Source organism: Arachis ipaensis, chromosome B01, assembly GCF_000816755.2.
Source record: "Arachis ipaensis cultivar K30076 chromosome B01, Araip1.1, whole genome shotgun sequence".
NCBI classification, from domain to species: Eukaryota; Viridiplantae; Streptophyta; class Magnoliopsida; order Fabales; family Fabaceae; genus Arachis; species Arachis ipaensis.
The window spans coordinates 17,262,884-17,277,625 of NC_029785.2; the positions used below are offsets into that span (position 1 = coordinate 17,262,884).

At 37.0% G+C, this 14,742-nt stretch overlaps 1 protein-coding gene across 3 annotated transcripts in view; it reads left to right on the forward strand.

The window, feature by feature from the left end:
• Positions 1-13,906, forward strand: part of LOC107626594 (U1 small nuclear ribonucleoprotein 70 kDa) — a 52,947-nt gene extending 39,041 nt beyond the window's left edge. Inside the window, exons 1-11 of one of the 3 annotated variants that reach the window (XM_016329508.2) lie at positions 7,911-8,179; positions 8,393-8,502; positions 8,687-8,801; positions 8,888-8,967; positions 9,970-10,045; positions 10,137-10,201; positions 10,289-10,351; positions 11,621-11,702; positions 11,779-11,941; positions 12,471-12,539; positions 12,750-13,906. In XM_016329508.2, coding sequence (XP_016184994.1) covers positions 8,401-8,502; positions 8,687-8,801; positions 8,888-8,967; positions 9,970-10,045; positions 10,137-10,201; positions 10,289-10,351; positions 11,621-11,702; positions 11,779-11,941; positions 12,471-12,539; positions 12,750-13,428 — 1,494 coding nt within the window. In that variant the 5' untranslated portion in view covers positions 7,911-8,179; positions 8,393-8,400 and the 3' untranslated portion in view covers positions 13,429-13,906. Of the gene's footprint in view, positions 1-7,910; positions 8,180-8,363; positions 8,503-8,686; positions 8,802-8,887; positions 8,968-9,969; positions 10,046-10,136; positions 10,202-10,288; positions 10,352-11,620; positions 11,703-11,778; positions 11,942-12,470; positions 12,540-12,749 lie in introns of those variants that run through there. The other 2 variants (XM_016329502.2, XM_021118312.1) reach the window with 2 other exon arrangements.

Sequence of the window (14,742 nt, forward strand, 5' to 3'; positions counted from 1 at the left end):
TCCTCTAACCCTCCAAAACTCCAGTGGAACAACCCTCGTCACTCCTCCACCAAATGAGGGATCTCTCAGTTGCATAAACATACAATATAGACAAGAAAAACACATATAGAATGCAGTTACAGCAGGTAGAACATGTAGCAATTAGACATAGTTAATCAAATAGGCACTTCCAAGTAATGTAAACTCAAACAAAACAAACAAATGTATATGATATATGCCTGCCCTATGGCTGATGAGTCTCATCTGTCGGTTATAAAGCCAAACCCGACATGTCCGGTAGCTAACCCTGGACAGAATGCCAAATATGGAGTAGGTGGGACAACGCCGCAACCCTTGCGTCTTACCCGCGTACCCAGAGCAAGGGACAACCTCACCACTGCCTCTTACCCAGGCAGTATTACAGTTCTCAACCTGGAGCAAGCGGCGACAGAACTCAACCCTTGCATCTTACTCAAAACCTCGAACTCTTACTCGGAGCAAGTGGATAACACCACTGCATCTTATCCGGAGTCTTAACTTATACCCGGAGCAAGTGGACAACGCCATCGCCTCTTATCCGGTCACATATATTTCATTATTATTCAATTCATTCAGATAGCATACTTTAAAATCATTCCTCATAATCATTTGGTCAAATTCAAACATCATCACTCCTTCATTATCAGCATCATATTTATTAGCCACTCTATATTTAACATCACCGACCATTTATTCATTCGGTTATCACTTCGTAAAATTCCTTCCGAATGTCTCCTTCATTTATTTAGCAGACTCACCCTCATTCTAAGGTTTAAAGGCTCACTAATATACCTTAAACAAGTGTAAGGGAGGTTTGAAAAGTTAAAAAATTGATTTAGTATGCAAAAATTCCACTTTTAGCAAAAACAGGGGCCTCGCGTACGCGAGAGGGCAAAACAGAAGGAACTTCTCGCGTAGCGTGTACCGCCCGCGTACACGAGCATTCGATTTAACAAGTCCGCGTCTGCGAGACTATATTCACGTACGCAAGATCCAAGCAGTGAGTGAACCTCGCGTTGCGTGTGCATGCTCGCGTACGTGACTCCTTCTTTTTCTAAAAAAGCTGCTAAGTTGCAGAATTTCCAAAATTTGACACCAAACTTCAAACATGCATAACTCTTTCGTTTTAAATAATTTTTCATTCGTTCTTCAAATGACATAAACTTCATGGACCCAATTTTCATTTGAAATAAGTTTGACAAAATTTGGGGGTTTGAAAGCCGAATTATGACCTGTCGAAGTTGGTCAAAAATCAAGTTTTACCAAAAAAAATTCCAAAACCTCTTTTTCTTTCCAAATTTTCAATTTCAATACAAAGTTTTATAATCAAAACAATACCGAAACTCCCCCAAACATACACATATTCCTCCCAACCACCTCACCTCACATCAATACCCAATTTTTCTTTCCTCAATCATTCGACAATTCCATATACATACATTCAACAATTTTACTCACCCAATCAAACAATCAACTATATTTCATACACATCAATCTATTATCATTACAACCATCGTCGAACCACACATTTTCATAATAATCTCAACATTACTACCAAAATTACTAAACATTAACAAGTTCTCACAATTCAACTTATCATATGGTCATTAGCTTAAGTTTTCACGTTACATTATACGTTATCTACGAGAAACCAAAATCATACATTGGCCGATTCCTCCCTAATGCCAAAGCACCTCAAATTTCTCCGTCTATCAAGTGTTCAAAGCCCCGAATCCTCACCGAACGAAAATTCAACCTCCACGATTTGTTTTTTAGTCACTGATATCAGCAAATTTATCTCCAAAACATATATCTCACTCTAATTCCACATAAATACCACAAAATCAAAATAGGGTTTGCTAATTTAACAATTTCACGAGGGTTAGAGGTTTTTCACCTTACCAACAAAAAGTTGGGACAAGACCCGGCAAGTCCACAAAGCTAGTTCGATCCTAAACACTAAGATTCAACAAAATCTCAACACAATTGCTCAAGATTTTCGAAAATGAAGGGGTGAGCAGTTGGAAGAGAAACTAAGACTTATCTTACAAATTGTTTGGTGATTTTTGTAGAGCTCGACACGGTGATCGTGCTGCCGCAAACAGTGCTTCGGATTTTCAACTTATTTGGCTCGTTGGTCCGATTTTGAGTCAAATTCTTTAAAATTAGTCACAAAATTTGTATTTTTAATATTTTTACCACAATAAATTAATAAAATTTAATTTCTAATTCTTTTTATTCATAATTAATTTATTGACTAATTATTCACTAATTACGTGGGATTTACACGAAATACGGTTCAACTTTTTACTACATGTGAATAGAAATGGAACGAATTCTATGAGAATTATTGTAGAGCCAGGCGAGGTCGGGTAGGATAAAAACCTACCCCTACCTACTTCATTGCCACTCCTACATGTTGGCTGTCACTATTAGTGACTAACAATTCAAATTAGATTAGGACTATATTTATCTAACAATAGTATGACTATTTTGTATATTTTGCAATGAGTAAATAACCATTTCTAACCACTAACGATTCAATTTCACAACCTCTCTTCCTCTTCCTCTTTTTTTTCCACCACTGTACTCACCTTCAACTTGGCAAAGCCCAGCTTTATCGTCCTTCATCAACTCACCCACAACCATCCCAGCTTCATTGCCTCCATCTTCTACTTTGGCAATTTCATCATTATTTGGTTCGCCACCAAACGCTACCCCCATCGACTCCAAAGCCTCCCTCCGCTTCCTATCATCTATGCCTCCATCTCCTCAATGGCTCTGATGTCACCGTTTGAGGGTCTAGTATGACCAATCGCGATGCCTCCTCTACAACGCTCGAAGACAGTAGCAATTCGCTAATTTCAACCGGAAGCCACATCCCTCTACGACAGTCGTTCGACCACCCCACTGATATACTTGTCTTTTCTCAAAATCTCAATTTCGGTAAGATTTGAATATTTGGCTCTTACTCTTTTATCCATTAGAATAATAGGAATTTAATTCTATATTAAAATGATAGCATACTAGAATAAAATTAAGATTTTAAATTTTGGTGTGAATGTTGTGTGTAACTTTGTTTTGGTATTGTAATAATGCAACTTATAAGAGGACATTGTAGTTATTGGATCAATTTTATGTGGCACACTGATAACAAAAGAAATGGACTTAATAGAGTTTACTAATAATGGTGTTAAAAATGGGTGTTACGATAGCGGTAAAAAAAGAAGAAGAAAGATGGTGAGATTGAGTGAAAATGATGAAGAAATGTTAGAAAGTATAATTTAAAAACTTTAAATAATTTTTGAGATTTTGATTAATTTTGTCAATTAAAATCTATTATTCATAGATATAACATTAATTTTATTTTTTCATGAATTAGTTTTTTTTATTTGAAGTTTGATATTAAAAATCGAGGGATTGATTTGGATAATTTGTCAAAAAAAAATTAGAGTAAAAGACAAATAGGTCCCTGACCTTTTTAAACGCGGACGTTTTTGTCCCTCAAGATTGAAAAATACAATTAAATCCCTCACCTTTTAAAATGGCTGACAATTATACCCCTTCGTCGAATTGGGGCTCAAAACGGCAACGGAGGATGCTGACGTGGAGGGGTAGAGTATGACGTGTCTGTTTTACCTGATGATGTGGAACCCATGGCCGCTGATGGTGCGATCGTCCATGACGAGTGAGGGGGGTTCTTCATGCACAAGACCTGGAGGGGGATCTTCATGCGCTGTTGCAGGAGGATGTGATCGAGATGGGATTACGCCAAAGTGCTTCTGTGGCGTATATGCCATTCTTTACAAGTCAAGAACAGCAACTAATCCCAATAGAATATTTCTCGGGTGTCCATTCTTCAAGGTAAGTGACTATTTTGTCAATAGTTGGATGAGACTGTAATGTGTCTAATTGGGTGATTCTCTGAAAATTTGCTCCATATTAAAGAAGGGTACTGCCGATACTTTGTCTGCCTTGATGAACACTTGAAAAAAATTAGGGCCATGGAGGTGCAAGCATTGGGTGCTGTGGATGATGTTGGGGGAGTAGATGTTGAAGATCAACTGCTCCAAAGTCAGGAATTGGAAAAAAAAAATGGAAGAGTTGGAGAGGAAACTGTTATGTATTGAGAAGAAAAAAAACATGAGTTTGTGGCATATTACTTTGATTAGTGTAGTTGTTGTTATTGTTGCTGTATGTTTCTTAAAGTGCTGAAGATGATTTGATGTACATGGTGATGTTGTAATGAAAATTGTCATTGCTGGCTATTTAATAGGAAGTCTATGTTGGACTAAATCCACTTTTCTATGAAGTTTGAACAAGTAAAAAATACTACAAATCACCTATTATATAAGGTAGTAATTCTGCATAGATTATAACTAAAATAGAAACAACAATGTATATGACTTAATCCCAAATATAACAGCATAAGTTTGCCACAAAATAACAAAACATCTGGTTAGCATGTAAACAAGTTTGCCAAACTATGATAAGTAGACAGTATTGTTCAATTCATACTAATGACTAGGACCAAAAATAGAAATTCATTTAGTTGTGTTCAGTTCTTCTGATTGTTGGATCCAAGAGTTGGGATGAACTTGAAAATTCCTGTGGTCCCACTGTCAGCTACTTTCAAGGTCTCCTTTGATGGTGTCTCACTGGTGCTGGTGCTTTGAGTATGGGGTGTATCTGGGGGTGGATTTGGTGGTGAATTTGAAGGTGGATTTGCACTTGTTCGGGACCTGAAAATTATTTGCTTGTGTATAAATTTAGAGGCAGCAGGTGAGATTTTGGGTTGCCCAATTCTTGGCAGTTGGGATGAAGCCCTGAATGGAGTTTGGACTGGAGCAAATGGTATTGTTGCTGCAGCTACTTGAGTAGTGAGTGGTGCAGCAACTGATGCAGACCCTGATGCTGCTACCTAAATTTTTGTGTTGGTTAGTAGTCCAGCAGCATTCTGGCTGATAACATTATTCTGCAAAAGTAACCGAGATATTCAATTGTTTAAATTCAGGGACAAGAATAAAGTGATTGGCATTATGAGTGTATACTGGAGACTTTTCGTGCACAGCACTAGTCTCAGCAAAATTTTCACCCTATGTCTAGTTTTGATCCTATGCAACATAGATCCAGCAAGGTAACCCAATAGACAAATTAGTCCTTAAGAAAGAGATATAATGACATCATAACCACTGACAAAATTTAAAATTCACAAATTTATCCTAATGCATAACAGGGATACTTACCTCTGGTTGATGGGCTGATTGTGAAAGGGGAAGCAGCACCAAGGCTTGTGTGTTTTCAACAGTCTTAGCTTTTTTCCTTTTTGGTTTCCAGGTTGGGTTGCTTGGTGCTCCCTTACAGGTCTTATAGTTATGGCCTTTCTCATTGCACTTGTTACACGTAACTTGAAAGCTTCTCTTAAACTTGTCCCCCTGAATATGAGCCTCAACAAGGTCCTTGTTGCAATTGTGTACCTTTGGCCTCCTAATAGGTCGCTTGATGGGTGGTGGAGCAGGCCTGAGCTGGTCAGTGGCAGTCTAAAATTTCTCACTAGGAATTGGTTTTATGCAATGTGCATATGTCTTATGAATGGATTCCATACACAACCAGAGATGCACATAATCATCTGGCTGGTCATGCCCCTTTCTGATTGTAGCAACAGTGTGAATGCATGGCATGCCTGAATCCAAAATAATTCAAATATTACCTAGCATTATATAAGAACAGATATAAAGAAAATCTTTCAAAATAAACCATGTACCGGTCAATTGCCAAACATTGCATGAACATGTATGTTTGATCAAATCCACATCCACTTTGGTCTTTTTTCTGCTGACTTCAAATTTTTTTCTTTCGTTATCTCCCACCCACTCAGCAATTCACCTGTTGCTGGGTTTTATCCACCTCTGTAACTTTTTTCCTAGACTAGTGCAAGCTTTCCAATATGGTGCTCTAACAGCCTAATATGTTTGGTCATTCTCCTCATTAGGTAGCACCTGATTTTTTTACACATAGTCAAAATTGGCTTCATTCTGTACTTAACCACTTTTGCATTAAATACTTCGCACATGTTATTAGTTAGGTTATCCACCTTGGGTCCATGGCTAAAAAAAGCCTTAATCCAAGTGGCTGGTTCAAATTTCATCAGATACTCCCATGCTGCCTTATTCACCCCCTTCAACTTCTCCATGGTCTTTTTGAACTCTGGTTTCGTTGTGCACCTAGCACACTCCCATACTATGTCTCTAATGTGCATATCTTTGAACCTATTTATGAAATTCTTCCACATGTGCATGACACAGTTCCGATGATGTGCTCTCGACATTACCTCCTTTAGAGTTGGTAGCAGACCCTGCAAACACATAACGTTGCAAACACATAATATTGCAAAGACATAAATGCAGTAATTAATATGCTACACTATTATGCTAACATAATTTATCGAAAAAATAAACAGATTAAAAGTCTAACCTTTTGTTGGTCGGACATAAAGTTCCAACCAAATTGACTGGCATCACCCAGATCTTTCTAGAGCAGTGTGAGAAATCATTTCCATGATTCCTTCGTCTCTGATCTTACAACTCCATATGTTACTACGTAAAATCGGTTATTCGCATCCTGTGCCACTGTTGACAGTAGTTGGCCTCCGTGGTATGTCTTCAGAAAAGCTCCATCTAGATGGATGAAAGGCCTACATCAGTCTTAAAGCCTTGCTTACAACTCTCAAAGCAGATATATATTTTGTCAAAGACAGGGAGGGATTGAGGGATAGGCCTCACATCAACTCTTGCAGTCGAGCCGGGGTTACTCTTAATGATCTCCATCATCAGACACAGTTTCAGACACAACTGGGGGAGGTTTATATAGTTCGTCCTCCCCACTATCATCCCCATCATCTTCTGTGGATGATGATGACTGAAGCTCCCTCATGATACTATTAACATCAATGTGATCATTAAATTCTTCTGCCCCCGTTTCTGCATCAGCATCTTCTTCTACTATTTGTGGCTCATCCACGGGGTGGTCGAAGTAAATGTAAAATTCATAGATACTTGAATTCCTCATCTTGTTCTCTCGCATCTCATTTATTCCTGCATCCCCTCTCAGAATGTGTAGTCCAGACTCAATGTCACTGCTTGTTGGATCATACCAATAAACTACCATGTATGATGCATAGCCCAGACCTTTGAATAATGTCACTAAATCCCTAAAATTCACGAAATCCAAGTCCATCTTCGGAAATTTTTCAACTTTTTCACCAATATACTCAAGATTTCCACCGGATACTCTACCAAAATAGCCTCCGTGATGAAAAACAGGTATCACATATATATCATCCATCTGTATTATCCACAACAACATAAATCAGACATTAAACCCTAGATCAAGTACCTCAAAATTAGTAATCAGTAAACTTCACATAACTTTTTTATCATTCTTCTACTAGAAATAAAACATGCAATCACCCCTAAGCCCAATCCCATGCATTATATTGTCACAAACATTTGAACAACAACATACGTATACATGCGACTATTATCCTTACCTCTGTAAAAGATGGCTGCTTCTTACCAAGCGAAGCTTGCTATTCCCTTTGCCAGCCACCATGTCTACTAAGCACACCACCACCACCACCATCCATGTCATCAGGTAAAACGGACACGTCATTCTCTACCCCTTTACGTCAGTATCTTCCGTTGTCGTTTTGAGTTCCGACTGAACGGATGGGTATAATTGTCAGCCATTTTAAAAGACGAGAAATTTAATTGTATTTTTCAATCCTGAGAGACAAAAATATTCGTATTCAAAAAGGTCAGCAACCTATTTATCTTTTTACTAAAAAAAAATTTTAGACACTAGTTTGTAGACAATTTATGTATTTAGGTATAGGTATCACTCAGAAAGTCGAAAACATTAATAATCCTTTCCTTCTCATCCTTCGTTTCGTCAAGCTTTCCGTTCGTCCGGATGGTCACCGCCGCTTTCTCTCTCCGTTTGTGAAAGGCGAGTTCGAGGCTGACTTTGACTGGGTTCTTCACACCTCTTTTTGTTCTCTCTTTCTTGGTCTCTATCCGCTCTATCTTGTTTGTTATCTCTCAGTCCGTTCGATCTCCTTGCCTCGTGGTTCGCCCTCCTTGCCGCGTCGTTTGCACGTCAGGTAGCAATATGTTTGTTGATTGTTGATTGCTGATTATTGATTATGATTCTGAATTTGCCTCTAAATTCGTTGGATAGAATTCGCGTGCTGCTTAATTTGTCTCTAGATTTGTTAGAGACTGAGAGTTAGATATACATCAGCAATAATATTTTTATTTTTTAATTTTTAAATGTTACTGTAACAGGTGAATTGTAAAACTCCGTTTCTTTTCAGCTTCAGCCATGGGAGACTACAGCAATGATCCTCTCATGCGCAACCAAAACGCCGCCGTTCAGGCCCGCACCAAAGCCCAGAACCGCGCCAACGTCCTTCAGCTCAAGCTGGTAAACTCTTCCATCAATATTTACCTTGCCCTATTTTTCTATGTTGAAGACCTTTTTAGAGATAATGAAATTCGTTTTCCCAATGCCCTCGCTTTCTACACGTGACTGAGTCTGGATATGATTTCTTGGTTACGGAATTTTTTTTGTACCATTTTTAAGTTTTAATTATTTCTTTATTACGCAGATTGGACAGAGCCACCCAACTGGTCTCACAGCGAATCTATTGAAGCTTTTTGAGCCTAGGCCTCCTTTAGAGTATAAGCCTCCTCCGGAGAAAAGAAAATGTCCACCATTAACTGGTGCTTAATCTTTCTTTGGTGGCATGTTTTTTATATTTGTGCGTTAGTTGTTTATTCTACTTTATTTTACTTTTTTTTTCCTCAAGGGATGGCGCAATTTGTGAGTAAGTTCGCAGAGCCTGACGATCCGGAATATGCTCCACCTAAACCAGTAGTCGAGACTCCTGTAATGTTCTGTTCTATTTAACTAATGAATTCTGATCAATATTATTGTGTTGTACATAATTTCATGTTCTTGGGTGGTTGTTGCACCTGGTATGTTGATGGACGGTTTTATGCAATGAGTTTTTGTTGAATTTTCTTTTATTACTGGTGTATCTGAAGGTGTATTCTGTTTTATGTTAGTTTGCCTTACCAAGAAGTGTTGTTTAATGTTTGAGACAATATCTTGCTATTATTTTGTAGCTAATCTGTATCTTGAGTCTTGTTTGATCAATTAATCCACTGTCAGGTCATGATTGCCAAGTTCTGTAATATTTGGGTTTGCTTTGCATTTTGCCAGACTTTGAAATATGTTTGTTAGATATATAGTCATTCATATGTCTTTACCTAACAACTGAAGCTTTTGGACAAGAGTTTCATGAATCATAACATGGTATCAGAGCTTTTATTTTCAAAGGTCTAGAGTTGGATCATTGATACCCCTAAAGGTAGAATTTTAGCAAAAGACTAAATGAACCTATGCTAATTCACGCTTTAAGCCCAAAAGTGGCTTTAGCGTGAGTGGGCATGTTAGATATATATCTATTTATGTGTCTCGACCTAACAACTTAAGCTTTTGCGATAAAAGATTTCATGAGTTGTGCCGATGATATTTAGACCTTCCTCTGCTTTGTCCTCTTTCAGTTGTAGCACTTGGTTTCTTGTATGATGATCTGAAACAGCATTTGCTTGCATCATAAATGTTGTTAGTAAATTAGCAAAGCTTGAATACTGCTAGAGCTTAATCGTAAAAACCAATATATATATGAACAACTGACTGATCCTTATTATAATGTTTAGTGATTTGGCATGTTATAATGGATACCTATTGAATATCCATTGTTTTTGTTTGTAGACATTGAATGCCCAATTTGGAGATCCAAGTCATAGAATACTTTAAATGTCATTATTTATATTTTCCAGAGCATAACGTGTGATTGGTACTTGATTCATTTTGATGACTCAGTCACAAAGAAGAGCAAGGATACACAAGCTAAGATTAGAGAAGGGAGCAGCAAAGGCTGCTGAGGAGCTAGAGAAATGTGATGATTCATATACTAATACTATCTTGACTATGTTAATATTGCTGATTTGTATTCTTTGAACACCGTTCTTATATCTGCTTCTCTGCAGATGATCCACACAGCGATCCAAATGTATCGGGAGATCCATACAAAACTTTGTTCGTGGCCAGACTTGTAAGTTATATTTTCCAATGTAGTGTCCTTATGGAAATTTTACGTAGCGATAGCTTGCCATATCTCACTAGCTCTCTCTTCTAACAGAGTTACGAGACCACTGAGAGCAGAATCAAAAGGGAGTTTGAGTCATATGGTGCAATCAAACGGGTAGGTATTTTTCAGTATCCCCAAAGGGATTCGGTAAGAGTGGCATAGATTTTGGCTTCTCTATTTTCCTTATTTTTATTGTTTTATGTCTTCTATTTGGCAATTTTATATGTTATGAACCTTGAAAAATGTAATTTCAGATTCACAATTTCTATATGTGAGTATATATTATTAAATACAAAAATTCCTAATTAACTTTTAGTGAGTTATCTTTTCATAACTGTTTTCTCTTTCTTCTGAAGAGCTAATTCTTAAATTAAAGTTGTCTTGTGAGTTGTGACTATTTATCTTGTAATGAATTTAATCAGCTATACATAATTTTTAGCCCATTCTGTCCATGTCCAAATTTCAAGCCTTCAGTTGTGTAAATATGAATCTACCCGACTTAATTTGTAATCGCTGAGGTAGTTTGTATGGTAACAACATTTGGTGGCACCACCAAATTTTGGTTGATTCCCTGTATTTTTTATTTTGGTTGGTTTCTTTAGTTCTTTGAATATATGTGGATAGGATATCTTCTTAGTTCCTGAGGCTTGGGGGTATATAGAAATTACTTTAGCAGCAACTTAGTATCTTGCCACACATCCTTGGTAAGGGTTGATTATTGGTTTCTGCAAATGGTAAACTATTTTAAAACTCCAACCAACTTCATTTCAAGCTCTTCCTCCTGCTTTCCTGCATGGTGTTTTAGTCGAGCAGAGCAATGTTGCAAAATTGAGCCTTTTGCCTTGTTTTCAAGCATGAAAAGGAGACTGACAACTTCTGTTCTTTCCCTGCACTGGATAAAAATATGTCGGGAGTATTGTAATCTCTTCCTCTTTTGTTTAAGCTCTTAGCCTATTTTTGATGCTGCTAAAACTTTATTTTTGGCTTTAAAGGCAATGAAAACCAAAACAGCTGTTGAGAAGATGTCATGGTATTTTCTATATTACCCATAGTTGTTTTATTTTATTAATTTTAAAATAAAATCCCTGGTAAGGGGACACTAGTCAACTACTTGTTAATTGGCCCCCCAAACATCAGTTTATCTGCAACTATTCCTGGTGGTGATGCATCTCGCGATGGGAGCTGTGTGATTCAAAGGTGAGCACGGCTAATTAGGCAATGTGCCAGTCTGCCGTGCCATTTAGGATTAAAATATTAGTCTTCCATTTAGTTGTAATTTAATTAATTTGTAGGTGAGGGAGCATCTGTTTTACTATTTTCCTTAGATCTGAATACCATAATGTTCTCTTAAGTTTTTCCTCTTTCCAATTTCTTGCAATTTAGGTTCGATTGGTTACTGACACGGTGACAAATAAGCCCAAGGGTTATGCATTCATTGAATACCTTCACACAAGAGACATGAAAGGTTGATACTGGTTTTATGCTACGATCTGTCATTATTTTTTGTATTACATTTTATTCACACTTTGGTAACTATACAGCTGCTTATAAACAAGCTGATGGTAGAAAAATTGAGGGCAGAAGGGTGCTTGTGGATGTTGAACGTGGGAGGACTGTTCCCAATTGGCGACCTCGCCGTCTAGGTGGTGGGCTTGGCACTACTAGAATGGGGGGTGAAGAAGTTAATCAACATCACTCTGGGAGGTAAATGGTCTAATTGCTACCCTCTAATAAAACTTCATTCTTTCCTTATTTTTACACTTGTTTGGGCTTCTCTGAATGTCCTCATATAGAATAATAACAATTGAAACTGTTAAAGTTGATGAATATTTTCACATTATTTGATTGTGCTTATGGTGCTTCATGTTTTCTTAGGTATAAATTTAGTTGGTATTGTATTTGACAGAAAGTGTCTGCAGTTGCCACTATGAAAATGATCCTCTGGCCAACTTTGGAATTATGTGATTTTCTAGCATGGAATTTTTTGTCATTCTTCACATGGTTGTATATATGAATAGAGCTCAAGTAAAATGTCTATCTGCCACTATCCATCATGAGCCATTCCTTCTCAAGAAGTATAAGTCAACTCTTCTCCTGAAATAAAAGATTTAAGCGACTCAAGAAATTATCTTCAATTAATATTTTTTCTTGACTTTTGTATTCCCTAGTTGACTAGTAACACTATTTTATATCCCAGTTGAAGGGAAATCCTAATGTAACCTTATTTGTTCAGGGATCAGCTGCAGTCAGGACCTTCTCGTTCTGAGGAACCTAGAGTGCGTGAGGATCGGCACGGTGATCGGTAACAGTTACAGTAGTGTTTTGCTATGTTTCTGCTTCACTCCTATCTTGTTTTTGGCATTCAATAAATCACTGCTGATCCCACATTATCTTTTTGGTAAAAAGGGAAGGATGCTGTTGTTTCTAGGCATAGATTTTAAAAAATTCTTTCATCCAAAGTTTTTATAATCCATTTAAATTAACTGCTAGTCTGCTACTTGCTGATATTTAGGGACAGAGAAAAGTCACGGGAAAGAGGTAAGGACAGAGATAGGGATCGGGAACGGTCACGTGAACACTCTAGTGATAGGGGAAGGGATCGTGATTATAGAGATGATAGGCACCACAGAGACCGGGATAGGCATAGGGACAGGGATAGGGACAGGGACAGAGAGAGAGACCGTGGACGTGATCGAGATAGAGGACGTGACCGTGATCGTGGTCGGGATCGAGATCGCGACCGGGATCGTGAACATGATCGTCATCGTGACAGGGATAGGGATTATGAAGTCGGGGAAACCGATAGGGGACGCTCACATGACAGGGAAACTGATTATGATCATCATGAATTCAAACATGATAAAGACCGTCATGGTGAGAGAGATCGCGACTATGAACCTGAGGATGATCGTGGGTGGTACAATCAATCTGCACATGGACATAGGCATGCAGATCCTGACCATAATCCTGATTCCTATGACCACTATGAACGTCATCGAGGACGAGTGCAATATGATTATGGTGATGATCAAGGTAAAGATTACAATCAGTATCCTGATCATGATAGGATGGAAGATGACTGTCCCACTGAGAGGGCAACATCTGAACCCCATGAAAGGGAGAGAAATCGAGATATGGACCGTGAATACCGACGCTCAGAGAGGTCCCATTCTCGGGAGTACGATTACTAGGAATTTGAGCGTAATACATCTCAACTTCACTGGTGATATTCATTGCTTTTCAATTCAGTGTTCCTCTTAGCTAGTTATGGTTACTTGGTGTAGATCTGGTTCCACTGGTTAGCTTTGCAACTACTGATGGATTCAGGCATGGAATGATTAAAACACAACAGAACTGTTGTTGCTTTTTATCCATACGTGTTTTTGTTAATTTTCTTGTCTTAGATTGAAAGCTTTACAGCTGCTGCTTTGATTTTCAAGCGTCTTGTGGAAGTGGACGTTAAAATATTAGCACTTGTTGGTTTTGTTTTGGTCAGACATTTTTAGAATCCCTAGTTTTATTTCAGTTTTTGTGGTGGGAACGGTTGTTTGAATTGCTTATTGACACTCATCTGTAGACATGTTTGTTGCTGTATTTCAGTTAATTGCATCAGTTTGCTAATGTAATGAAGGAGCATAAGGTGTTGCTTATGCTTAAATTACATTGTCAGTGCTATTGGCACTTTGGCAGTCTATTTTGTCTAACTTGACTTTAATGCCTAAACTACACTTATACGAAGTGGCCATTATTACTTAATTTTGTTTAGTAGTATTTTTTCTCAACGATCTATTTAATACAGAAAAGAAAAAGGAAAAAAAGATGATAAAGTTCACAAACATAATAGCATTCATTGTATAACTATTAAAACACTAGTAATTTGTTGTTTCGGGAAACTCTTATTAGTTTTCTTTTTCTTCAGTTTTTATTAATTCAAAAAACTTCCTAATTTAACTTTTTTCTTTTCTGATAAACGACGAGGTAGAAGTGCGGATGAAAAAAAATTAACGAAAATATAAATTAAAACCATAAAAAAGAATTAAAATTGTTTAAGTTATATTTAAATAATCCTATAGTGGATATTTAAATCAGTCTTTAACCAAGATTGAAATAAAAAATAATTATATTAATGTTTTATATATTCATTCGTAATATTATATGGCGAAGTCATTTGAGTAATTAAGTTAGTCTAATAACTTAAAGATTAACAACAAAAAATTTTAGTTGAAGAAAAAATAAAGAGAGAAGTATAAGAAAAAGAAAGTTAGGTTGGATTTTATTACAAAAATTTGTTCATATAACTAATTTACATTCTTTTTCTTCAGTTTGGACTTTGGATATTTCTTTTTTCGAAAAGCATACTGATACTCCTAACTTTTATTTAAAAAAAAAAAATCAATGAATATAAAATTTTACCTTTAATGAATAAAATCTTATTTTGGGTAAAAAAAATAATTAAAATTTAATTCTTCTAAAGATATTTTTTATATTAATTGTTAATCAAAGAC